Consider the following 26,887-nt stretch of genomic DNA (forward strand, 5'->3'; position numbering starts at 1 on the left):
GTAGCTAGCTCTAGTAGTAGCAGTAGTAGTGGTAGCAGCTAATAGTAGTAGCTATTGGTGGTAGTCGTAGTAATAGTAGTGGTAGTATCAGCAGCCAATAGTAGTAGTAGGTGGTAGTACTAGTAATAGTATAGTAGGTAGTAGTAGTAGTAGTAGTAGCTAGTACCTTGACAGTGCTCAGTAAATGCTTATTGATTGATTGGAAGGAGCTTGGGTGCATTGCCCAGTGGGCATTTCATCAAGTATCTGCTCCATCAGAATTCCTGTCATCGAATTCCCTGGCTTCATTCACACCCTGGTTGTAACCACATATTATGAGGCAACCTTGATGCTTTGGGTCCCAGTGCTTGACCAACATGTGGTCAAGTCTGGAGTTGGATTGGGAGTCCAAATGGAGCAGATTACTCCAGACAAATGGGGCCCATGAAGCAGAGATTACGGGCTGAGGCATCGCCCTGGTCCAGAGCCAGCATCTGGGAGGGATGTGGGGGAAGTGGCCTAAGCTCCAGGTCTCCATAACCTGCCTGTGGTGCTCAGGCCTCCACTAGTGGAAGGGCCTTTGGTGGTCGGTGCAATGGCTTCTAGGAGTTGGCCAGAGCAGGCCGCTCTGAGCCCTTCTCCAGGACCTCCCTCAGGTGGATTTGAGAATGTGAACAGAATCATAGGCCTAGTTTGCCCTCCTATATCTGCATGCATATTTGAAGACTGGTGCAGAGAGGGCCAGCGCAGACATGGGCAGAACTCGAGGATGAGGCCCTTCCCATCTCAGTCCGTAGGCAACCATGGGTTGTCTGTCTGAATGTCCCCTTAGCTGCAATAAGTTTGGAGTCCTGCACAGCCCTGGAAAATGGATGGCTCTGGCAGAAGGCTCCCTCTCCTCCTGACAGCTGTACCTCATTCCTGGTGCTTTATGGGGTGTGTGGACAGCAAATCTCCTGAAGCTTTCCAGAACCCCAGGAGGGACACCCCCTTCTCTGTGACACTTCTGATGAGCACCACGAGCCCCTGTGAACGACTTGGCTAACCACTCATCTGTTAAACGTTCATCTTTTACAATTTCAATTCAATTCTAATAAGTTTATTGGCAAGATGGTGAGATTAGCGCTGCCAAATTTAATAAATCAAGTCACAGTGTCTGGGATGGGCCTTTGCAGTGATAACAGGGGAGAAGTTTTATATGTTTTTATTTCGAATGACTGTCTATTTCTGATCCCATTATAGGCTTTAAGGTAGTGGTTGTCTTTTTCTATCTGGTCAGGAACAGCTTTCCCAGAGCATCAAATGCTCCTGCTGCCTGTTACCCTCCAAAGGTATCACCTGGATTTTCCCAAAATGTGGCCTGGGATATTTCCCCTCTGCTGTCCCCCCATGGAGCCTAGTCAGTGTATTGGCACTGCAGATGGAGGGCTTGTCACCAGGTGTTTCTCTTGAGCTGTGCTGGTGGCATCCAACTGGGGTAGATGACACAGTCCCTGCCCCACAGGGGAGATAACAAGACTGACACAACCAAAACCCTCCATAGTATGAGGCAGGGAGGATTTGGATGAATGCCTAAGGGAGTAGGTAAGTCCTGGCAGATTCAAAAGAAAGGAAAGAGGAAGATGGGTGGGGTTGTCAGTGATCTGGGGAGAGATGGGATGCCCCAGACTCTTGGGAGTTTAGCCACCTCTGCCTGAAGTGGAAATTCCCTGGCCCCAATTCCTGACCAGGGGCCATTACTTGGCATGCCAAGGCAGCCCACTCCATCGCCAAATGGTTGGTATGGTGCTGAAATTAACTCTCCTGCATCACTGGACCTCTGGGGTCAAGCAGGAAAAGTCAAGTCCCATTTCCACCTTGACAAGTCATTGGAAGGCCCTGCTAGACTGGATGGGCCTTAGGCAGATGGAGCAGAGGGCATTAGGGCTGCTGGGAAGGGCTCAGGGTGGGCAGGACTGAGAGGATCCTTCTTGGAGCTCCAAATTTTTAATCCACACAGCCAAGTTGGAAAGTCAGTAGGGAGGGGGTGGGAGCCAGAATGTGGAGGGCCTTCACTGCCCAGCAAGGCCTTGAGATGTGTTCCACTGGCTGTGCAGAGTGATTGGATGTTTGCTACCAAAGGTACCAAGAGAAAAGGAAATACTGTCCCTGTTTAGGTAGGCAGACAGGAAGCAGGCTTTGAGCACCCTCACAAAACAGTGCACAAAGGGATGTCACTTGATATCCTGGATACTGAGCATAAAAGAGAGAGAGTGAGATCTTCTGGGAGAGGTGAGGGAGAACAGGTTGCTGAAGGGAGGAGGAGAGAGGAGGGCCTCAACTGGGCCTATGGGCAAGGGTGAAGGCATCCAAGAAGCCATTTCTCTGAAGTCATCCTCTCCCTTCCACAGTGGGCTCAGCTCAGCAGGAGGGGGGGGCTGGTTGCCCCATCTCTTGTCTCCAGCTGCTGTCTCTGATCCTAAAGGACCCCAGATCCTGCAGACTCCAGGTCGATGCACTTGGGATCAAAGCTTACTCCCTGTTCTTACCACGGTAGAAGCCTTCACCCCCTGCACAGGCTTTATTTCCTCATCTGCAGAATGAGAGGGTGGGACTTCCCTGACAGGTCTGATTTGAGACGAAAACAAAATAATGCCCCTAGACAGCTTTCTGGAAGTTTCTGCTGCTGTTTGTGTTCCTACTCTGAAATTAAAGATAGGATCCATCCTTGCATCTCCTGTATTTGAGCGGAGACCCTGAATCTTGCTGAAGTCTGTGCCCCAACCAGGTCCTGCCTGTTGGCCCAGCTGCTGGCCAGCCTCTTGGAAGTACCCTCAGCCCCCAAACACACCTCTGAGCAGCCTGTTCATGGTGCCCAAAATTCTACCATTAGAGATTTATTTCTTGAGAAGGTTGTGAGAATGTTGAGAACTCTCTGTTAAAAGCACGACTGCGTGTTTTCACACTTAAGCCTCTTACTTTTCCTTTTTCTGTTTCTTTCCTAATAAGACTAATGTGGGAATGTCTTTACGTGATTGTGTGTGTATAACCTATGCATGCTTGCTCGCCGTCTTGGGGAGGTAGAAGGGGAAAGAGGGCGGGAGAAAAAAATCAGGAACCCAAAATTTCATAAAAAATGAATGTTGAAAACTAATTGGAAAAAATAAAATATTATTTACAATAAAAATATTAAAGCCTCTTAGAAGGGATACGACTGAGAGAGAGAGTCACAGCTGGGCAGGACCTCAACAGCTGGTGGCTGTGTCTCCATCCCTCAGTTTAAAAAGCCGGAAACCGAGGCCCAGGGCCACATGGCTGAGCGGAAGGGCAGGAATTTGAAGTTAGGACTTGGAATTCCTAGTCTAGGGCTTAAAAAAAAATGCTATATTGTGGTATTTTGAATGGCATTGATGACCATCTGAAGTCCAAGATGGAACACAAGCCAGGGATCCTAGGAAAGGAAGGAAGGAAGGATGTGCCAAGCACTATGCTGAGCACTTTACAGAATATGTCATTTGATCCTCTAGACATCCCTGGGAAGGAGAAGATTTTATTATCCCCATTTTACAGTTAAGAAAGCTGAGGCAGGCAGTGAAGTGGCTTACCCAAGGTCACACAGCTGGATTTGAACTTGGGGCTTTCTGACTCTGGGCCCAGCCTTCTCCCACTGTGCTCTGTATCTGTCTCAGGATGGGAGGTCGAGGCGGGGGGCATAACTGCTCAGGGAGGAGCATCCATTCCCCTCCTCACCTGTGGGTCCTGGCTGCATTTTTGCTGTCTGGACCCCCAAACTGTACATGCTGTAGAACAGGCCTTATTCTTGGCAGTTGGTAGATGGATTCATACCCCAGGCATGGACAGTGCCCCTTTGGGTCAGCCGTGTGGACCCTTGGGCCACAGAGCCTGTCTCTGAGAGGTGACCACAACAGGCCTGCCCGCCTCCCAGGGCCAGTACGATGGCAATGTCCCCTCCACCTTCTCTCCTCCTTCGGTAACCCATTCTGGGCCTGTCATCCCTATGTTCCACTAAACTGCTTTTGAACCTATTGATATTTTTAGCAGGGCCCACTTCTGTTCCATGAGCCTTCTGGGTTAAGTAGGACTTCTTTTGTTGGGCCTAAATTTACCTCTTGAGTCCTCCAGGGGGGCCTGTCGCTACGGCAGCCTGGGTTTGGCAAGCCAGTGAGGCCCCTGTTTCTCCTCCTTCAGCCCTTTCCCGATTTTCCAGACTGACCACATCCCTTCTGCCTTTTTGAGTCCATGCTTGCTGTACACAAATGGATGAAAGGGCCACATCCCTGCCCTCAGGGATTCTGTATTATGGGCAGGCAGGGGTGGAGAGTGATCGCTCTAATGAGGATTGCTGGAGTTATGGAGCATTGGCAAAATGCTTTGCAATTATTATCCCAATTGACCCTCTGACATCTGGGAGGTGGGGGTATTGTTATCTTCATTTTACATATGAGGAAACTGAGGCCGAGAGTGTTAGTGACTTGATCAGGGTCACCCAGCTAGTAAGTGTCTAAGGGGGACTGACCTCAGGTGCACAGAGAAGCCTGATACAAGGTCAGGGGAGGGTCCAGGGGAAGTGACCCAAGGAGCTAAGAAGGCCACTTGTAGGGTGAGGGTAGGAGGGAGAGAAGGGGGCATCAGGGAGAGCTTCAGGAAGGAGGAGGCCCTGAGCTGTGGAGGAAGATGAGAGGAAGAGATACCCAGGAGGCATTCTAGGCCTGGGGGCCAGCCTGACATAGGAGGTGGGCAGCTGAGCTGGGGACATCGGTTTAGGATGCTTGGAGGGGAGGACCGACTGGGAGGGCAGAAGGGAGGGCTGGACCCAGAATGTGTGTGGGAGGCTGTATTTGCCAGACTAAGAGGTTTCTGTCTGACCCAGTCAAATACAAAGAGGAGTGACCTAGAGATCTTCTCTCTGGTGCCTCAGTTTCCTTGAGTGAGAACCACACAATCCCTGAACTAAAACAGACCTTGAGAGGCTCTGTCCCCCACTCCCATCCTAGCCAAAGGTGAATGCTGCGCAGAGGCCCTCGAGTGAACAATCTCTTCTTGCATCCTAGAGTCTCTCATCCTAGAGGGCAGCCTCTCTCCAGGGCTCCCACTGGGCGCCATGGGGAAGAGATACTTCTGTGACTACTGCGACCGCTCTTTCCAAGACAACCTCCACAATCGCAAGAAGCATCTGAACGGAGTCCAGCATCTGAGAGCCAAGAAGGTCTGGTATGACCTATTCCGAGGTAGGTGCTCTCTGGGCACAGGGAAGCCTTCACATGCCAGTGGGGTCAGGAAACAGATGTGGATGGGGCATCTGGGTGTGAGTATGAGAGTGAGTGTGTGAGTGTATGTGAGTGTATGTATACATGTGAGTGTGTGAGTGTGCATGTGCATGAGAGAGTGGGGGTGTGAGTATGAATGGATGTGTATATGGGTGTATGTGGAGTGTGAATGTGTGTGCGCATGCATGTGTGTATGTGTGGGTATAGATATGTGAGTGTGTGTGCATATGTGTATGTGTGCATACATGTGAGTGCTTGTGTATGTGCATGTGTGAGTGTGGGTGAGTGTATGTGACAGTTCTGAGGGTTTTCTCAATGAGTTCACAGTCTTGAGAGCCCTTGGAGTTCTTGCCCAGCTAGAAGAAGCACGGAGAAATGCCCTGGGGAGGGGAGCTGGTGGCATGATCTTGGGGATGCATGGGAGAGGGGGACCGTATTCCATGCTGATGAAGTGTGGAGGCCTGGGACCAGAGCTGGAGGGGAAGAGAGCACCTTCAGACCAGGAGAGAAGGGCAGGGGGCCAGAGAGAGCCTGAGGCCTCACATTTTGTATGTCTCTGTCCTCAGGGGTGCTTGCCCACCTGTCCCCCACACCTTGGCTTTTCTGGGACATGTTGGAGCTCACATATGAGAGAGATTGGCCTGCTCCTCAGACTGAGGTTTGGCGGCTCAGCCCAGAGGAGGCCCAGCCATGGCCTTGGGCATCTTTCCTTTGGTCAGGGCCAGATGGGCTGATCCATTTCTGGGGTGTGGCTTTGCTCAGCCTTGAGGGTGGAGAGGCCAAGTCTCCATTGATGCTCCTTGTGTAGGCTGAGGAGGGCTGCTGTCTCCAGAGGGCCCCTTCTGTTTCTGCGTCTAATCACAAGCCAGAGGTTTGTGTCTCCCAGGCCCAGGCCACACTGGTGTCCCCTACTCAGCCCCCTTGGGGGGCTTGCTAAGACACTGATTGGCTGCAGCAGCTAGCTGGCCCACCCCAGGAGAGGTTCAGAGGGGCTCTTCTGACAGTCAGCAAGCCTACTATGTGCCAAGCCCTGTGCTGAGCACAAAAAAAGGCAGAAGGCAGTATCTGCCTTCAGGAGACTCATAGTCTAATGGCAAGGAGCATGCATGCAGTTCTGTAGATGAAAGCCAAATAGCGCACATGGCAGAGGGCAGGCATTGGCATTAAGGGGGAGCAGGAAAGGCTTGCTGTAGAAAGTGGGATTTTAGCTCATTCTCCAGGGAAGCCAGGAGGCAGAGGTGAGGAGGGATGGCATTCCTGGCAGAGGGCACAGCCAGAGAAAAATGCCTGAAGTCTGGAGATAGAGTATCCTGTGTGGGAAACAGGCAGGAGGCTAGTGTCACTGGATGGAAGAGTGTGGGGTGGAGGGAGGAGGGGTGAGAAGGCTGGAAAGGGACAAGGAGGGCCAGCTTAGGAAGGACATCAAAGGCCAAGCGGCAGTTCGCACATTGCTTGCCTTATTCAGACATGTACTCCGTTGGGAGAGGCGGGCATCTGCTGGTGCCAGCTGCGTGGGATGACTCCAATGAGCCTGCCTCCACCCAGACTTGCTGGGTAACAGACAGGCAGCCACCTCTTCCACCATGCCACCCCCAGGTTGAGAGATGACAGCATCTTAACCTGGGTGACTCCTGGCTGAGGGGAATGGGCATCTTTCCCACCCAATTAGAGGGATATCACCACCTGTCTGGGTAGAGGGAAGTTGGCAAAAGGAGGGGCATCTCAAGAACAGAGTCCTGCTCTGGGCCTGGCCCCTGTGAGGCCCTGGGGTCCTGCTCTGGGCCTGGCCCCTGTGAGGCCCTGAGGTCCTGCTCTGAGCCTGGCCCCTGTGAGGCCCTGAGGTCCTGCTCTGAGCCTGGCCCTGCATGAGGCTCTGGGGTCCTGCTCTGGGCGTGGCCCTATATGAGGTCCTGAGGTCCTGCGCTGAGCTTGGCCCTGCATGAGGCTCCGGGGTCCTGAGGTCCTGTGCTGAGCCTGGCCCTGCATGAGACTCTGGGGTCCTGCTCTGGGCCTGACCCCTGTGAGGCCCTGGGGTCCTGCTCTGGGCCCCAGGGTCCTATTCCACAAGCAGCTGTCCCTGCCCTTGGATCTTGGGCCTTCTCAGAAGTTGAGATTGCATGTATGAAATACTGGGGAGCAGCTGCTCAAGACCCTGTGAGCCTGAGCCTGGCCTTGGAGATTTATGGCATTTGCATAGATAGAAAGGAGGGAAGAGTACATTGTGAGGGGACATTTGGGGCAGACCAGAAGATGGCAAATTTAGGGGACACTGGAGACCCTTCCTGCCCTTGGGGACCTCAGAGAGACCCACCTAGAGACAGGAAAAGTTGGCCCTGATGCCTCTTGGCTGCTGCCCCAAGGGGCGGCCAGGGGCTTTCTTGGCTGTCACTGAGTCACAGAATCTTCCTTTGGAGCCCCAAGGACCCAGTAGCCCTCCAGAGGAGCCCCTGGCCAAGAGAGAATTGCCTCTCAGACCCTCTGTGTGGAGTCCCCTCACCATCCTAGAAGGGGCAGAGGGTTCCACATGTGGTCTGGTCGGGCCAAAGCTGACGGAGCCTTGGCCTCCCAGGCCTCAGCTCCTCTTGCTGTCCCTGGGCCCTGGTGTTGGGGGCCGGCCCTCTCTGGTGCTCCTCCCCCTCCAATCTGCCCTGGCCTAACAGGCTTCTTCTTTGGGCAGATGCCGCAGCCATTCTGATGGAGGAACAGAACAAGAGACCATGCAGGAAATTTCTGGAGACAGGTGAGGATGCCCTTCCCAGAGCCCCTTGGATCTAGAGGGGAGGCTGGGCAGTTCAGCCTGAGCTGCTGGGCTGGGGGCTGGGCACACTGGGACACCTTCCTTCCCTTCCCCCCAACCTCACCCATCCCCCGAGACCCTCTGAGAAGCCCTGGTTTCTTTATCTGGATGAAGCCTCCTGGGGGCCCTGCTCCCTCCCTCCCTCTCCCTTTTCCCTTCTCCTGCCTCCTGGGGGCCCTGCTCCTTCCCCCGCTTCCTCTCCCTCCCCCTTCTCCTGCCTCATGGGGAGCCCTGCTCCCTCCCTAAGGTTCTCTCCCTGGTTCTCTCACCTCTTGTAGGTCAGTGTGACTTTGACTCCAACTGCCGATTTTCACACATGACATCAGGGGACCTGGAGCAGCTGGCGGCCCAGGTACACGGTGAGTATTCTGGGAAGCGAGGCCTGCTGTGCATGGTCATAACTCAGTGGGGGCTTTCTTCATGGTCACCCTGAGAAGGAAGGAGCAGTGGCGTTATCACACTCATTTTATGGATGGGAAACTGAGGCTGAGTGGAGGAGTGATGTAGGCTGTGAAGCTTGAGAGGCCAGACTTGAACCCAGGTCCGTGGCAGTTTGTGGAGGGGTCATGGGGGGGTCACCTCTGTGACACAGACCCTGGTCTGCAGGCTTCTGGGTCCCTGCTTCCATGGAGCTGAGGGGAATGGGAGGAGGGAAGGTCTCTGTTCCTACTGGGGGTCAGCAGTGACTCTGGGGGAAGTGACCAGGAGGGGAGAAACAGGGCAAGACCACAGCACACCCAGCCACCCACCTACCCAGTGCCTCCAGCCCTGGTGGCACCCTTCCTTCCCTGGGGATTGACCAGCATTCTGAAACATCAACCTTCATGTTTACAAAGTGCTTCTGATACGTTTGTTTCTCCTGCCAAGCATGTAGGGCAGGAAATGGAGATGATATAGCCCCATTTTATGGATCAGGCAACTGAAGCAGGGAGAACCTGATGTGTCCTGCTCCATAGTAAGAGATCTTGGCTACACTGAATAATGACTTGCCCCCAGCTCATAGCCCTGAGTGGGGGGGTGGGGTTGACTTCAGCCTGGGGGCCAGAAGGCCACCCCGCCAAGGGCAGGAGCCCTGGGCCCAAGTGGATGCCCTAATCTTGCCAAGGCCTTCCCTAGGGCTCTCCCGGGCTAGAGGCCAGCAGCCCTGGGGAGGTCAGTGAAACAGCTCCCTCTGCTGGCCAAAACTGGCCGGCTGGGCAGCATCCTTTGGCCGTTGTGGGCAGCCTGGGCCTCCCTTCCAGGGGATCTTGAGAATCATCTGGCTTGGGTGGAGTATGTGGAGGAGGAAGTGTGACAGTGGGGAGGGACAAAGCCTTGAATGCTTCAGACTTTGGGGCTGGGGTCCCTTCCCCATCTCCAGAGATCACCAGGGCCCCACCCAGGCCTGTTCTCCAGTGGGAGGCTGTGGGCTTCCTAAGTGGAAGATGGCTCACCACGGGGAGGACCTGGTACCTGGGGGACTGTTGTTCAAGGGTGGGTGGGACCTACTGGCTTGGAGATCCCTTCTCACTCTGAAAGTCTGGGACCCCTATTATGTCCCAAAAGATCTGCTGGCAAATGAACCACACCTCCTATGGATATTCATGAACCCCGTGGCAGACTGGAGGGGGCGGGCACTCTTGGCTGAGGGTCCAGCTCTGACAGATCACCTCCTCGCCCTCAGCCTCTGCTCTCTTGATCTAGAAAATGGGGCCATGTTGAGCATATGGTGATCTCCAAGACCCACCTGAAGCACCAGCTTCCCATGACCGTTTCTTCCTTTCGTCACCAGATGGTGTTTGGCTGGCAAGAGGGTGGGAGGCAGGTTGGTGCTTCCGGCTCCTTTCCCAGAGCTGCTCATGTGTGCCTGCGGCCCACTGTGGAATGACTCTGGATCCGCTTTCCTCCCTCCCCTGCCAGGCCCCCAGTACCCCAGCTCAGCCCTCTGGTGCCAAATATGATATAGATGGCAGCCATGCCCTTACCCCCTCCTCACCTCCCACATGTTCTCCCAGTTCTTTCAGTTTTCTTTATACGGTGTGAATTCTCAAGGCCCTTTCCCGGCTGGGGCCCCTCCTCTGGACATGCCAGCTAGCAGTGCTCTTGTTCAGACTGGACACGGTCCTCCACCTGCACACTCTCACCTCCTTCTTCTTGGAGTCCACACCTTCTTTCCTGTAGCCCAAGATTGGCTCTTGTGACAGTCCCAACATGCAGTTGACTAATGGAGGTCCCACAGACCCCCCCAGATCTTTATCAAACTGCTATCCAACCCTGCCTCTCCTGCCATGCACTTGTGAAGCTAATTGCTTGGAATGCAAGTGTGAAGTTTTATATGGGTCCCCACTGAATTTGTCTTCTTGTATTTAGCAGATTTTCTAGCCTGTCCCAGCTCTGTTTGGATCCTGACTCTCTCTTCCCCTGTATTGACTTTTCCCCTCACCTTGATGTCTTCTTCACATATGAGGAGTGCACTGTCTATGCCTTTATCCAAATTGACCTCAATGTTCAGTGTGGCAGGGCCATGCTTAGATCCCTGGGGCACCCCACTGGAGACCTCTTTCCAAACTGACCTCAGACCATTCACTGCTCCCTGGCCTCTCAGGGACCATAGAACTCAGCTGGGGGAGGTGGGCCTTCCTCAAATGATGCCTTTGTGGCTCGGTAGGGGGGTTCCTTCCCACTAGCCCCAAGGAACAGGGGTTGAGACTGGCTCTTGGTGGAGGGAGGAGGCTGACTGCCCACCTTAGCGACAGAGCCAACCTCCTGGCAAGAGTCTGGCCTTCTTCCCCAATTGTGCGGCTGGTGCACTGGCCCTTGTGCCAGGACAGTGTTGCAGAGCCATCTGCATGGGTGGCTGGGAATGAGTACGGTGCCCTGAGCACCCCGAGAAGCTGTCACCAGCTCTCAGAGAAGGCCAGAGTCTTCATGGGGTGGACCAAGGACAGGCCTCGACTCACCCCGTCTTCTCTCTTCCTCCTGGCCCAGAGGAGAGACTGTCCAGGGAGCAGGAGATCGTGGAAGTGCCAGAGGGGGGCATTGAAGACTGGCTGGAGAAGCGGGCCAAGCGACGGAGCTCTGCCCAGAGCAGCAGGTACCCACCCCAGGACAGGGAGACCCTCCCCTCCTCCCCTAAAGAACATCCTCTGCCTCCCAGTGAAGATACTCAGTAGCTTGTGGTTGAGGCAGGGCTTGAGCCCCTGCTATGGGCCTGCCTGGGCCTGGCTTAGTGGCCAGACCTTTTTGGGTCCGCCTCCTGTGTGTTGCTTTCCCACCCAGCCCCAAGGAGGCACTGGATCCTTTCCACTGGGCCCCCTTGTGCAGATGGCCCTCCATGCATAGTGCCAGACCCTGGGAGCTGATAAGTGGAGGCTGAAGTGAATTATGGGCAGGGGGAGCAGAGCTGGGAAGCCAGCAGTACTGGCAGAAAGCCATGGGCGGTAGGTCTGTGCCCTTGGCTGGGGTCTCCCAGCCTCAGCTCTCATCTGTGTGTATCAGGTACCTGCCTTGCCGCAGGTGATGCCTCCTCCTGGCCTGAGGTCCTGCCTCTCAGGGCCATGGGACCCTCACAAAAGAGCGACAATCGTGAGTTCAGATTTAGTATCTGGTGTTGACCGAAGTGCTCATAATCCGGGAGGGGGTGGGGGGGTGGTGCTATGATTATCCCCATTTTGCTGATGAGGAAACTGAGACAGACAGAAGTTAAGGGGCTTGCCTCAGTGCCACACAACCATTAAATGTCTGAGGCTGGATTCGAACTCAGGTCTTTGTGACTCCAAGGCTAGCACTCTATCCCCTGGGAGACCTGGATTTAGAGAAGGAAGAAAATGAATGAATGAAATATTTAGTAAATGCTTGCTGTGTACAAAGCCTCTGAGGGCTGGGGGTCCACATAGGACAGTGGCTCAGCCCCTACTCTCCAAGGGCTCACGGGGAAGATGACACGTATGAAGGTCCCAGACACAAGTCTGAGGGAAAGATCCCAAGGTCCTTAGGGATCAGTGGTAAAGCAGATGGTGAAGCCTCTTCTTTCATACCATCTCCTCTGATAAGGGTGCTGAGTCATTTAGTCTAGCTCTTTGTTTTACCATGGGAGATGTGGATGCTAGTGGAGCTGAGATTCGAACCCAGGTCCTCAGCCTCCAAATCCTGGGTTCATTTCTGTGAGTGAGGCCCAGCCCAGGAATGGGTGACTCCGTATTCTAAGGGATGAGCCATGGGGAGGGGATGAGAGGTTCCCCCAAGCTACTGGCTAGCTCCCTTACGTAAAGGTTGGGCATGGAGAGCACCACGGAGACGATTCTGTGGGTCCGGAGAAGCAGGAAGTTCCTGGCTTTCGAAAGCTCTTGATCTGAGGAAGGGACCAAGTGACTGGGAATCCAGGCTTTGTCCAGGTGCCAGGACAAATGATCCTGTCTGAACAATCCAGATTTAAGACGTGCCTGTCTGGATCAAGGCCAGGCCTCCATCCTGACAGGTCTCTTATGCCTCCAGGCTCCAAGAATGCAGGGACTCATCTGGTCCCCTCCCTGGGCTGCCCCCCATCCTGGGGAGAGAACACTGAGGACTTGAGTCCTAACAGGAGGGGCTTCTACCCAGATGACACCAGGGCAGGGGTACTCTTCAGAGTTGGCACCTTCTCTTGTTCTGAGCAGCTGTAACTTGGCACAGGGCCTGTGATAGCCACTGGTGGTGCCAGGGCATGATCTAGAGAGAAAGGAGATGGGACATGGGGATGCCCTTGGAGGGACTGGGACTTGGCATTGCAGGATTGTAGACCCCTTGGGACTGGGAGGGACTCTAAGGATGGCTTAGCCCAGCTCCGTGTCCGGGCAGTGAGTTGCCTGCACGATATCTCCAAGAAACGTTGTCCCCCAGCATCTGCGCAGACCTCTCTCCAGTCATCTGAGGCTGCGTATTGGGTTGCTGTTGACTCTTCAGCTGCTCGGCCTTCCTGTGATCACTGCCCGCTGGTCCTAAGATGGAATAAACAATCTCTTTTCCAGGACGTGGCCTTTCAGGCACCTGAGAGCGGCCGCTCTTCCTCCCTCACGTCTTTTCTTCCTCTGTAGTTCCCTCATCTATTCATGTTATTTATTCTGATTCTGTCAACTCCTGCTGAAATATGACCTCGACAGGGAGGAAAGGAATCACCTGAGTCAAAAGCCCTGGATTCAAATTCTAACTTTGCCACTTCTAACATGTGTGACCTTGGGTAATGCCCTTCACCTCTCCAGCCTTGTGCAGTTTGGGCTTTGGACTAGCTGACCTCTGAGGTCCCTTCCAGCTCTAAGGTGTATGATCTTAGTGTGGCCTCTGAGGTTTCTTTCCACCTGTAAATCTAGAGTCTGATGATCAGTCGCCTGTTTTTCTTTCCTTCAGGATGACTTGCTGTTGGGAGCAGCCTCTGGGTGTGGAGAACTCTTGGGTTTCCTCTCCAGCCCCTCATGCCCCCTGACCTTGAGTAATCTAGGTACTTTTTCCCTGGGTGCCCCATTTTCTTAGCTGCCAGTGGCAGCCACCAGCACTTCCTCTGCCTGCCTCCCCAGGGGGCTGCAAGCCAGAATTAATTCCTGTTTTTAAAGGTCTATTCCATCTTAGAAAACTGGACTACTGAGTGGGGAGCTGTTACTTTGATGATGACAGCGATGGTGATGGGGAGGATTGGCCCCTTGCCAGGCGGCGTTCTCCAGTGGGGGCTCATTCTCGTGATAGATGACGGCTGTGTGTGGCTTCGGAGCCTTGGCCACTTTTGTCCCTCATTCTCTCCTATACACAGCCCCACCTGCACTTTTATTAGTGACGCAGCCTATGTTTTCAGAGCGTGGCAAGGTTCCCCTGTCCCCAAGAAAGGGTTGTGCTTTGGTCCAGAGAACTCTGGTCCTGCCCCCTGGTACCAGCAGCAACTAGTCATGCTGAACCACAGCTGCTTCTCATATGGACTGGGTGATTTTGTCTATCGCTGCTGCAATGAGGTAGGGGAGGGGTGTGTGTGCGGGACGTGGTTGCATCACTTTTGGCCTTGTGTGTGTGTGTGTGTGTGCATGTGTGCTCATGCATGTGTGTGGTGTGTGTTCGTGCAGGTGTGGTGTGTGCATGTGTGCTCATACGTGTGTGGTGTGTGTTCATGCATGTGTGGTGTGCGTGCATGTGTGCTCGTGTGTATGTGTGCTCATGCATGTGTGTGGTGTGTATTTGTGCATGTGTGTGGTATGTGCGTGTGCGTGCATATGTGCTTGTGTGTATGTATGCTCATGCATGTGTGTGGTGTGTGTGTGCGTGCGTGTGTGTGTGACTGTGTCTGTGTCTGTGCGTAGAACCCTTAGAAGGCATGTCTGGGCCCTTGACCTCAGAACACAGAGAGCACAGGACCGAGGGGCAGGGCCCTGGAGTTGTCACTAACTAGCTGTGTGACTTTTATACGAGTTACTTGTCCTTTCTGGGCCTCAGTTTCCTCTCCTGTAAAGTGGGGAATGAGTCCCATGTGACCACGTCCCTGAGGTATTATACTGATGGCACAGTGCACTTGCCCAGAGGGGAAGTGGTGCTCCATGTGTGAGTGGATCCAGCCTCAGCCTATCATGGGGTCTGGAGCCTAGGTGAGGTAAGCCTACTTGTCAGCACCAGGATGGGCACAGAAGTGGAGGAGTTCACAAGCTTTTAGGGTTACACTGCCCAGGCCCAGGAGGAGTACAGTTCCACTTGGAGTCCTCTCCCCAGCCCAATAGGAACCCGGTCAGTGTTGTCCTAGTGAATGGCCAGAGCTGGCCTGCCTGTGACATGGCCAAACTCCCATTCACCCTGCTTTGCTGAGTCCTTCAGATTCCTTCTTCGTCCCTCCCAATCCCTCTCTTCTTTTCTGCCAAAGTTGGTGTTCCTTTCTGTTGGCCTCCCTTGGGCTGATTTCCCTCTGATTGGGTAGACAGCTCTTCCCTGACCATCTCTTGTTCTGTTTTCCTCCTCATTTCTGCCTCCTGGGTCTCAGATCTGAAGGCTGGGCAGTTGAGGATGGCCGGGGGAAAGGCGAGGGGGCATTTGGAAGACTCAGAGAAGACAGTTTGTACAAGTTCAGGGTTCTAGGACCCAGAGAGACTTTGTAAGAGGGAGAGGAGCCTTTGGGCCAGTCCCCTTATTTTACAGGTGAGGAAGTAAAGTGTCCTGTGCCCAAGGTCACAGAGCCAGTGAGTGGCAGAGCGGGTCTCACCGCTCCACTTCTGACTCCTGGACTGACCAAGCTGTTCCTCTGAAGTCCTTTCTGACCTCTCCTGACCTTGAAAATGACCCACCTTCAGTCTTTCTGCCTTGGCCCCGAGTGTCTGTGTTTCACCCCTCCTTCCCTGAGTATTCCCTCTTTGTGTTCCTCCCTCCTCCACTTTATAAGGACATCTGGCTTCAGCGCCCACCTACTCTCCCCCCCCAACTCCCGCCCCAGGCTTGATTAGCAGCCCCAGCAACGGGCCACCATTAGTGGAGAGCTGAATTCTTGCTCTCCGCAGCAGTCTGCCTTGGATCCAATCCAAACGGGTGGAGGGACCGATTTATGAAGAGGCCTCGATCCTTGTGAAGTACCCCCCCACCATGGTGATTCTGTTCCCTGGCCCAGCCAGAAGCATTTTGGAAGCAGTTGGATTATGGGCAGAGGCTCTCAGGGGGCTTGGTGGCCATTTAGATGCCTGCTGAGGCTTGGCCGTGGGCACTGAGCCAGCACCTGGCTGGACACTGGCAGCTCCATTGCAAAGGAAGGGAAAGATAGCTTGAACCCTTGCTTCCTGCAGACGAGCCAGCAGCCTCTGGGGCAGGGGAAGCTTCCCTTTCTGCCTTCCCTGAGTGCCCAGCTCACCATCTCTAGTGATGTCCAGGGGCTCAGCAGAGCCCCTGCAGACCGTGTGCCCATTCCCAGGTAGCCAGCCAGCCCCACCTTCTGCACTATGGTTTGAGACGCCCTGGGGAAGCTTCCTTCCCCAAGAGCCCCCACTTCCCAGGCACGCAGCCTAGGAAGCCTCTTCAGCGGCGTAAATCACCTCCATAAAGCACTTTACAGCCTCACGCTGGATCGGCAGAATCCCCGCATCGTTCAGCCTGAATTGCGGCAGTAAGAGCCTGGGGAGGAGGCGGAGGGAGGAGTGGGGAGAGGCCAGGCCCTGGCAGAGCAGATCAGCCAAGCCACCCCCCCATCTCCACATGGAGAAACTGAGGCAGAGAAGTGGAAGGAGCACTGGACTTGGAATTAGAAGCCCAAATAGAAATCCTTCCCAGACTTCTTAGCTGTGTGACCCTGGGCCAGTGGCCTCCCCTCTCTGAGCTCAGTTTCCTGGATTGCAAAATAAGGAAGAAGAGACTTTGACTCCCTCGCTGTGCCCCAAGGTTGCTATGAAGAAAGTGCTTTGCAAACCTTAAAGCCTTAAAGACAAAGGAGAGCTGCTAGTGTACTCATCTGTAAAATGGGAGTAATGATGCAGTGATTCCCCACCTCCTGGGGCTGTAGTGACTTTGTAGCCATGTGGGGACCATCCATGCTCTTTCCTGCCTTCCCAGCTGCTCCCCGAGCGACCTTTTATCTAGATCCTCAGAGCTGGCCTCCACCTCACCCAGGGGAGAGAACTTTCAGCAGATGGCTTAGGGGTCCCCACCCAGACACCAGGGGCTCTCCCTAGGCTCATGCCCCAAGAAGCCAGCACCAGGTAGAACCCGTGTCTCCAGCCTCCCTGGCCAGGCCAGGCCAGGCTTCCCTGGGGATCAGTCCCAAAGAGGACACCAGATGAGTCTCCTGGGCACTCTCCTCCTCACCTCTTATTTCAGTTACGTCAACTGCAGAGGGAAGGGGGACCTGAGCAGGGAAAGTGTTTGGGGGTGGGAGAGACACAAAGGAAATCCAAGACAGCCCATGCCACCAAGAGGGGCCCAGCATAGTCTGACTGGGCAGATGAAACATGACTGTGTCAAGTGGACAATATAAGACTATGGGATAGAGGGACTAACTTGTGTGACTCAGTCCAGGTCCTGAGGGACATAGGGAGGGCTGTATGGGGGGTGGGGGAAAGCCTCCCAGGTTGGGGACTCCCCAGATAGCCTGAGTATCTCTAGTGACACAGGGTCCAAGTCTCTGGGCTAATTCTTTGCTCCTTTCTCCTAGCACTCTATCAACCAAACCCGTGGTCTTCCAGTACCCACCTGGCTGGCCGCCCATCCAGGACCTGCCACCATCCCTGCGGGCCCCACCTCCCGGGGGATGGCCCCAGCAGCCAAACGTCCAGTGGGGCTGAGAAGAAGACTCACTCCACCTCCCCCATGGAAGGTCCTCTAGATGTCTTGGGGCAGAGGGAGTTGGGTATGCAGGGGAAGGGAAATTCACTCTGTTTCTTAGATTGCAATAAAGGATGCCAGCCTGGCAAGGAGCCGTGTCTGACCTCACATTGTGTTGGCATTTGCAGGCGTCCACACTAACAGCTAAATGCCCCTTCTTTTGCCCTCTTGAGGCCTTCCCAAGCTTCACTTAGATTCAGTGCCCACTCATCATTCACAGTGGAAAGAACAGTAGATGGGAAGTTAGGGGGTCCAGGTTCTAATCCTGGCCTGCTGCTGCTTCCTTAGCATGAGGGAGCTTGGGCAGGTGACCCAGAGGGGGCTCTTGGGATCTTGGTTAGACGAGAAGGTCATTGCTACATCCCTTTCAGCTCTGATTCTATAACCACAAATGCCTCTGTGGGCAAAGCACGTGCCTGTTGTGGAACATGTGTGCCCCAGATGCCCTAAAGGAGGAGAAGATGCCATCTCTGCCCTTGAGAGTTAGTCACTGCTGAAGCAAGCTTCTCATATGTGAACCAGTTAAAGATGAAAGGCTGCTTGTGTTTGATCTGGTGCCCAAGTGAGTGCAGTCAGTGAGTGCTGTGGCAGTCTGAACAGGGAGAGACTGAGGGGACGCCCTTCTGCGTGGCTGGCCTGGAGCTGGGAAGACTTGGGGGTGGGGGCCTTGTTCAGCTGTTGCCAGTGGCCCCAGGAGGGGGCCAGGAGAAGTATATTCTGGGGCCAACAATAAAAGGAAGGATGACTTCCCTACAGCCCAGCAGAATCTGAAAAGGGGTGGAGGTAAGGGAAGACCCTCACTCTCTCCACCAACCCTCAGCTCAAGACTATATGGTCTGTGGTCCCTTCAACTCAAAAGAAAATTATCTGATTCTTTTCTGTCTCATTGTCTCCGCTTACAACCTGTGATGATCCTAGGACATTTCCCATGGACAGTGGTGGGGGCCTAGCAAGGATCTCATGCCCCCAGGGCTAGGGCTACAGGGTTAGAAGTCCATCTCTGCAGTCTCATAAACAGCAGAGATCCCCACACCTGCAGGGCTGGGGTTGAGGGTTCTCACTCATACACAGCAAGGACCCCCAGCCCTGTGGGGTTGAGTGCTTTCACTCATATACAACAGGGACCCCCACCCCTTCAGGGCTGGGGCTAAGGGCCCTCATTCATACACAGCAGGGACCTCCACTCCTCCAGGGTTGGGGCTGAGGGCCCTCTTATATACACAGCAGGGACTCTACCCGTGGTTCTGAAACCAAGGAGACACACACACACGCATGCATGCGCACACACACACACACACACACACACACAAAAACTAGGCCAGGTCCTCATCTCCCCTTTCTCCACTTTTCTCCCCAGAACCATCAGCTGGAACAACCTTAATCAAAGTTTTACTCGTTCCTGGTTTCAGAGAAAAGAAATGAAATCCATTCACGTTCCACTCCTGCTGTCCCCAGCTCTAGCTAGCAAGGACCAGCAGAGGGGATAGAAGAGGGGGATGGTGGGTGCTGGGGCCCTGGGAAGGAAGAGAGAGAAGGCAAAGAATGGGATGGTCTCCCAAACACTCTCTCCTCTGACCCTTTGAGTGCACATAAGTCCTTTATCTCCCTGGCTTCCCTACTGGTGGGTAATTGATAACAGAGGGGGATAAAAGACCCAACCCCCCCCCAAAAAAACCCTGAATCACATAGCTCCATACAGGTTAGGATGGAAAGGGCTGGTTCTCAGTCATATTATAAAGGTCTCAGGGTTTGTCTTTGTGTTTCCTTCAAAAGAGGTAACTAGCAATTTTTGTACCTATACTGGGGTGGGGCTCACCTGGAGCTGCACCCCTGACTAAGCACCTCTTCTTACCGGGAGTGTAGGGCAGGAGAGAAAGCTCATCACAGATGGATCGATCTCTTAAGTTTTTTCCCTCGTGGTCCAAAGACCTGAGGAGGGGGCAGTCCTCTAAAACTGTCTGTCATGGGACAAAGCGCTTGTGGCCCCACCCTAGGTACTGCTCCATCCAAAGCTCCATGCTCTTTGGGCCTCTTTCAGCCCTCCCTCCTTAAGTGCACAGGACTCTCTCAGAGGCAGTGTGGGACAGTAGTTAGACCATTCCTGGGTTCGAGGCCTTTCTATTGACTGATTTTCACTGGTGATAAGTTACTTCCCCAGCTCAGGATTGTAAAATGACTTGACAGCTCTAAATCCTGTGAACTCCCATGACCCCCCTTAAAGCTTTACACAGCCTTACAGAAGCAGCTGCAGGGGTCCCTCCCCCAAGGGTGTTTGTATTTGCAAAGGAGATCCAAGAGAGGATAAGTCTTTCCCAAAGGGTTAAAACTTCAGTGATTATGGATGATGTCTAGGGGGCTTGCTAGCCCTTTCTGTCCAACCCTAGGTGGAAAAATCCTGGGATTTCTATAGCTTTGCATCCAGGATCTCAGCTGGGCCTGTAACAGCCCTGTGAGGAGAGGAGGAATGCCTAGTATCCTCATCCCAGTTTCAGAGATGAGGAAACTTGAGGCTTAGCATCCAAGGTAGAATCAGAACCCAAGTCTTCCACATTTCACCCAAATGAAACCTTCCATTCATTAAGCCATTCTGAACAGAGCAGAGCACCAGAGGCAGCCTTTGGTGCAGGGGGATGCATGAGCAGCTGGGACCCCACTCTCAGCCCCCCTCTGCCCTCTGAGCTGCCAGGGTATGCCAAGAGGACCAGCCACACTTGTCCACTGAGTGATTAGTGTTCGAACAATGTCTCCCTCAGGAGGGTGGCCACAAGACAGCTTCTAGGAAGCATCTCCATGGGAGGGCTTGGGTGCAAGGGAGCTTGATCCCTCCCCCAACTCCCTAGACCTGTGAGATGGCAACACCTTGAGAGAAGGACCTGTTTCATGTTGTATCCCTGGTGACATTTTATACGTTTCCATGTATTTGTGGGTAACCAAGAATTGGCCCAGGTGGGTTCATGAGAGCTTAGACCCAGGACTGGAAGAGATCTCAGAGGCCTTCATTTTACAGATGCAGAAAATGAGGCCCAGAGAAATGACATGGCTTGTCTAAGGTCCCAGAGCCCCATCGACCGGTCACTGACCCACTGGCATGTCTGCACATTCATAATAGCTACTTGAATGATTGTTCAATGGAATGGAATGGGAAGGAGCCCCCAATTTCTCCCTTCCTGGTCTATCAACCTTCTTCAAATGCCCACCATGGGTCCCCTTCCTTAAAGGCTGGTGACATCAGTCTTTGAACTAGACGAAGGGAACTGGAGTGCTCGCTTGGGAGCCAGAGGCTCTGGGTTCAAATCCTTCCTTTGTGACCATAGGCCTGTGATTACTCCTCTTTAAAATGAGAGGACACGGTGTCCAAAGACTCTTCCTGACCCTGTGACCCTCAAGGATCTGATTACCTGCTGGTGCCCAGAAAAGAGCAGAGCCCTTTGGGAGCAGAGTTGGGGACAGGAAAAGACCCTTTGTTTTCTCGGAGTTGGAGAGGAGCTCAAAGCGAGGAGAGGGCCATTTAGAGATCCTGGACTGGGGCATTAATGGAGGGACGTGCCCTGGTGGGGAAAGCAGGCTGCCCGCAGGAGAGGAGGGACCTTGAAGGCAAAGTCCAGAAATGTCCCCTTTCTGGGGTCTCAGCTGGGGGGAAGGGGGTGGGGCCCCAAAAGGGAAAGCTGAAGCTACCTCCGTTACTCACTGGACCAAAGGATGCTTTGCTCTTTAGAAGGAGGGAGCCGCAGCAGGATTGCCTTCAAGACTTTCTATCTTAAGGGACTTGAGTCATACTTTCCATGCTTGGTGAATTCTACTATCCTGGCAATTTCCTGCCCCATGGAGCCTCAGTTCCTTTACCTCCTTAGGAGGAACACTCTTTCTCCTGATGGGAGTTCTCAAAGGCAGCTAAGAACGAATGGACCACTGGGCCTGAAGTCAAGGAAGACCTGAGTTCAAATCTAGCCCCCCACACTTATTAGCTGTGTAACCCTGCCCAAGTCATTTCACCTCTCTGCCTCAGTTTCCCCATCTGTAAAATGGAGAGTATAATAGCACCCACCTTCCAGGGTTGTGAAGATCACATGAGTAATATTTGTAAAGTGCTTAAAAGGCTACAAAAATGCCAGGTCTTATTTCAGGGCTGCCTGAGATCTCCTTAGCTTGGGCAGCTCCTCCAGGTGACTCCTCTGGAGTTTGAATACATGTTAAAGACATGGAAAACCCCATGTCTTTTCGGACAAACTCCTAGGAAGTGCCCCTCCACCATGTTCCAAGTGATTTTTTGTTAAGTTGTCACAACTCTCTGTAATCCCATTTGGTCTCTTCTTTGTCAGAGATACTGTAGTGCTTTGCCAGTAAGCTCTGGCTCATTCTACAGATGAGGACACTGAGGCAGACAAAGTGAAGTGACTTGCCCAGGGCCACATAGCTAGTAAGTGTCTGAGGCTGAATTTGAACTCATGCAAATGGTCTTCCTGACTGCCAGAGCTCTAGCCTGGCTGCTCCTTCTAAGTGATTGTTTTTTAATCCAAGTGTCAGAGAATGTTTATGTCTATTGGATTTCATCGTGCTAGATGTGGCCCAATGTTCTGTAAAGCTTTTCTCCAGTGTGCTGTTGGTGATCTGTCCCAGCTTCACCCCCCCAAAAATTTATTCAGCATGCCATCTATGGCAAGTCACTGTTTAAACAGCATATGACCAAGGACAGATTCCTGGGTCCCTCCACCAAAGACTTTCACCACTGACATCCATTGACATCCACATTCACACTGTTCCCAGTGCCTCGCACTGTGCCTGACAGTAGGTGCTTCGTAAATACTTGTTAACTGATTGATTTGGGTTCAACCATTCAGGGAATCCCAAATCTACCTCCCTCTACGGGCCCACGTCCCTCCAGTTTGTCTGCAAGAATGTTGAAGAAACAAGTCAAGGCACACAGGCTACAGCGTTCTGATCTGTTCTAGTCAGAAAAGTCAGTGAGATCGGCCTGGGTGAAGCCAGCCTTGCTGGTTCTTTGTGCTAACTGCCGCCTCTTTTCTAAATATTCACTAACCTTCCCTTTGCTACGGTGGTCAAAAGTTTAGTCAGAATTGAAGTCAAATTGGTTGGACTGTGTCACTGTATTCCCTTTTATTAAAACCAGGACAACACTGTTATCTCGTTAGCTCACATTTCGCCCAGCCCTAAAGCCCTGCCCAGATGGAGAGACATCCTGACTTCAGGCCTCGGTTTACCCTTGGTTTACTGGGTGAGGAGTCCTTTGTCCTTTCTGGGCCTTATTCAGCACAGTTGGAGGACTGAGATCAGTGCTACCCTGCCCGGCCCTCAGGAAGGCCTGCTTGGTGTGGCAGGTGGGGAGGGCAGATACATGGAGGGAAGTCTCAGTTCCTGGGGGATGAGTGCTGCCTGGTAGTGCCAGCTTGATGCAGCAGCTGAGTGAACTTGTTTGTCACTGCAGACATCCTGAGCTGGCACGTCGGCTCCTGCCCTGCTTTTCAAGGAGAGCTGAACCTGGGGGTGGCTCCTTGGAGGGCCCCACTTTGAAATTCCAGGAGGGAGAACAGGAGCCTCTGGGTCAAGCCCCGTCCTTGCTTCCCATCTCCCCCCCAGCCTTCTTTTTTAGCTCTTCTCTCCTCTTCCTCCTTTCTTCTCTTTCCCCTCATTCTTTTCCTTCTTTCTCACCCCTGCCTACCTTTCCTCCTCTTCCTCACTCATTTCTCTGTCTCTTTCCCACCCACCCTCCTTCCTTCTCTCTCCCTCCAGCCTTCTTCTCTCTCCATCCCCTCTTCTTTCCTTCTCCTGCTCTCTCTCTCTGTGTATCTCTCTTTCTGTCCCTCCCTCTCTGTCTCTCTCTCTCTCTGTCCCTCTCTGTCCCTCTCTCTCTGTCTCTCTCTCTGTCCCTCTCTGTCCCTCTCTCTCTGTCTCTCTCTCTCTGTCTCTCTCTCTTTCTGTCTCCCTCTCTCTCTGTCCCTCTCTCTGTCTCTTTCTCTCTCTGTCTCTTTCTCCCTCTCTCTCTTTCCCTGTCTCTCTCTGTCTCTCTCTCCCTCTCTCTCTCTTCCTTCCTCCTTCTCTCTCTCCCTCCCTCTCTCCATCTCTCTCCCTCTCTCTGTCTCTGTCTCTGTCTGTCTCTGTCTCTCTTTCTCCCTCTCTCTCCTTCCCTTCTGCCTCTTGCTCTCCAGCCCTCATCCTTAAGTCTCCAGTGACAGGCTTTGATTTACTCCAGGCTTGCTCTCCCCTGGCAGTGACAGGATGGGCTGGGTGCCCAGGGTTTCCATCTCTTCTCTCTTGGTGTCTGGGTTCCCACTGGTCCCACAGGCTGGGGGAATCCTCGTCACAGGTCCCCGCCGGAAATGAGTGTGTGTGTGTGTGTGTGTGTGTGTGTGTGTGTGTGTGTGTGTGTGGTGGGTGGACACAGGGGACCTACCCCCTCTTCAGCCTGAAATAGAACTCCTGGACCCAAGAACTCTCCCTGCTCCATCCCCAGTAGGTTCAGCCGACACAATTTTAACTGCCTCTCTTCTCTCCACCTGGGCACATTCTGCCTACAGGCTCAGCTTAGGTGCCCCTCCTTCCTTTTACCTCACCTGGGAAGCCCTGCTCTGACTTCTGTGTGCCTGCAGCTACCTCAGCCTCCTCTGGCCTCTCCTGCTTCATTCTGCTCTGGACCCAGGCAGAGTGGCAGCTCCTCCCTCAGGGTCTGGCCTCATTTTTTCCTCTTGCCTCGGGAAACCCCCAAAGCCCTCCTCTTTGACTGCCAGACCCTGGGGAGAGGTGATATTGGCATTCAGTGCCCAGCAGACCAGACTCTGTGAGGAGGAGGGCCTCAGAGGGCCTTCTGTGACCATGGCATCTTCTCCCCTCCTAGGGCTGCCCTACCTTCCCCCAGTACAGGTGACTACTGGGTTTCCTGGAGCTATTTTTGGGCTGCTGTGAAGAGGCCTTAGGAAGGGGCATTTGAGAAACTATTTCACTGAAACACTTTCATTTTATAAAGAAGGAAACTGAGACTCAGAAAGGCCAAAGGTGCACACTGATATAGTGGAGAGGCAGGCTTCTTGACTCTCCATTTAGGACCCCTTCCTTTACACCTGGCTATCCCTTTCTGTCTATACCACTCACTTGGCCCACCAATATGACCTTCGTACAATTGTTACTCTTCTATGGGTTTGCTTCTTAGCCCTTGAGAGCAGGGATCTAGCTTTTTATCCCATAGGAAACCTCAGTAAATATCCATGGCAGGCCCTGACAATGCATGGGTGTGACCTAGCTGGGAGGATGGTCCATTAGGACCAGCTGGCCTGGGTCTCTTCAAGTAGCTGGCCTGGGCAGGGACAGCCAGGGGAGAAGCTGAGAGTGGGCTGAGGGCATGGTGTAGTGGCAAGAGTCTGACCACTTGGGTTTTAGGGTCACCTCGGTCACTTGCAGAACTGGATGTCCAGTAGACATCTTAAATTCAGGATGTCCAAAACAAGAGGGTACCACCATTCTTCCATCCCTGAGACTTCCAACCTCAGAGTAAGCCCAGACTCCTCACTATCTCTCACCCCCAAATCCAATATGGTGCTAAGGCCTGCTGATTTCACCTCTGCAGCATCTGTCAAATACTCTCCCTTCTCTCCTCTCACCCCACCCCACCCTAGTGAAGACTCTTATCACCTCTTGCCTGGATCATTGCAATAGCTTCTGAGAGTTTGCTACCTCAAGTCTCTCCCCATTCCAATCCATCCTCCATTTAGACCCCAACATCATTTTCCTAAACTGAAGGTCTAACCGGTTGCCTCCTCCTCAATAAACTCCTGTGATTCCCTATCACCTCCAGGAGCAAACACAAAATGCTCTCTTTGACAGCTCTTCATAGCCTATAGCTGTATTCAAAGCTCTTCATAGCCTAGCCCCTTCCTTCCTTTCCAGTCTTCTCACCCCTCACACCCTCATCCATCTACTCTTGGACCTAGTGACACTGGCTTCCTGGCTGTTCCACAAGCAAGACTCTCCATCTTTCGACTCTGGACTGTCCTATTCTCAATCTCTTCTCCTTCCTGGCTTCCTTCAAGTCTCAGCTAAAATCCCACCTTCTACAGGAAGAATTTCCCAGTCTCCCTTAAGAATTTCCCTCCCTTAAGGCTGGTGCCTGCCTTCTGGTAATTATCTCCTATCAACCAATCAACCAACCAACCATGCTGTCTATAGCCTGTTTGTACATAGTCATTTGCTTATTGTCTCCCCCATGACTGGGAGCTCTTTGAGGGCAGGGACTGTCTTTGGTCTATCTTGTATCCCTGGTGCTTAACACAGTGCCTCATACACAGTAGGCACTTAATAAATGCTTAATAAATGCCTGACTGGCTGCAAGACCTTGAGTAAAGTCACTTCCCCAAGATGGGCCTTGTTGACTTTTATAAAATGAGTCACCATCTTCGTGTGAGAGCTCAGAGTGCCCCAGGACAACATGTTGAATTTGTCTAGAGTCACACGACTAGTGAGTGTCTGAGGCAGCATTCAAACACAGACCATCCCGACTCCAAGACTCACCTTCTGTTCATCGAGGCTGTGGAGCAGCCTAACAGGTCTTCATGGGATGTGATCTCAAGCCTCCTTACCACCGTGGCTATCTTTCTTTGAATGATTTTCAATTTACCAATGTCTTCCCAACTAAATGGTGGTTATTGTTTGATCATGTCAGACTCTCCGTGACCTCATCTGGGATTTTCTTGGCAAAGATACTGGAGTGGTTTGCTATTTCCTTCTCCAGCCAATTTTACAGATGAGGAAACTGAGGCAAACATGTAAATGACTTACCCAGGGTCATACAGCTAGTGAGTGTCTGAGGCTGAATTTGAACTCAAGTCTTCCTGACTCTAGACCCAGCGCTCTAACCACTGTACCACCTAGCTGCTCATAGAAATAAATAGCACACTCTAGATATGGTCTGACTGGTGAACAGCAGGTCCCTCACCTCCCTGGGTATGGACTAGAGACAGAGGCCTCCCTTAATGAGCCAATGATTGGATGACGTGTCTTGGCATCATTATTACCATACTGTTGACTCATCGAGGTTGTAATCAATTAAATCCCCCAGATCCTCTGTCCAGCCATGCCTCTGCCATCTTATAACTGGAAAGTTGTGAAAAATTCAAGTATTTACCTTTGTCCCTTTTAAAATTAATCTAATTAGATTTGGTGCAGTGTTTTACCCTATCAAAATCTTTTTGGATGTGGACGCAGTTGTCCAATGCATCTTTAATCCCTTCAAGTCTTATGCTATCTGTAAATGTGATATATAGGCCATCTAAGGCTTTATCCAAGACACTGATAAAAGAATACTTAACAGTATGTGGCCAAGGGCAGATCCCTGGGGCACTCCACTACAGACCTTAAAAAACAAACAAACAAACTTTGGCGGTCTAGAAAAGCTCCTGGGTGCTTCTCTTTTTAGAATAACGTTTCTAAATATGTAGGATCACAAAGGGAGCTAATTATCTTGAAATAGAGTTATCAAAATAGAAAAACAAAACAAGTTCCTGGACCTCAGATTAAGAACTGATGACATGAAGCCATTTGGATTGCAAGACTTCAG

General features: G+C 52.7%; 1 protein-coding gene across 1 annotated transcript in view; it reads left to right on the forward strand.

Annotated features, from left to right (window-relative positions):
- ZMAT5 (zinc finger matrin-type 5) overlaps positions 1–17,417 on the forward strand; it is a 30,389-nt gene extending 12,972 nt beyond the window's left edge. The window contains exons 2-6 of the mRNA XM_072600022.1: positions 5,031–5,207; positions 7,924–7,986; positions 8,322–8,402; positions 11,011–11,116; positions 17,156–17,417. Of these exons, the coding sequence (XP_072456123.1) occupies positions 5,081–5,207; positions 7,924–7,986; positions 8,322–8,402; positions 11,011–11,116; positions 17,156–17,285 (507 nt within the window). The 5' untranslated portion in view covers positions 5,031–5,080 and the 3' untranslated portion in view covers positions 17,286–17,417. The remainder of the gene's footprint in view (positions 1–5,030; positions 5,208–7,923; positions 7,987–8,321; positions 8,403–11,010; positions 11,117–17,155) is intronic.
- Positions 17,418–26,887: the final 9,470 nt, after the last annotated feature.

This window comes from Notamacropus eugenii, chromosome 4, assembly GCF_028372415.1.
Source record: "Notamacropus eugenii isolate mMacEug1 chromosome 4, mMacEug1.pri_v2, whole genome shotgun sequence".
Taxonomy (NCBI): domain Eukaryota; kingdom Metazoa; phylum Chordata; class Mammalia; order Diprotodontia; family Macropodidae; genus Notamacropus; species Notamacropus eugenii.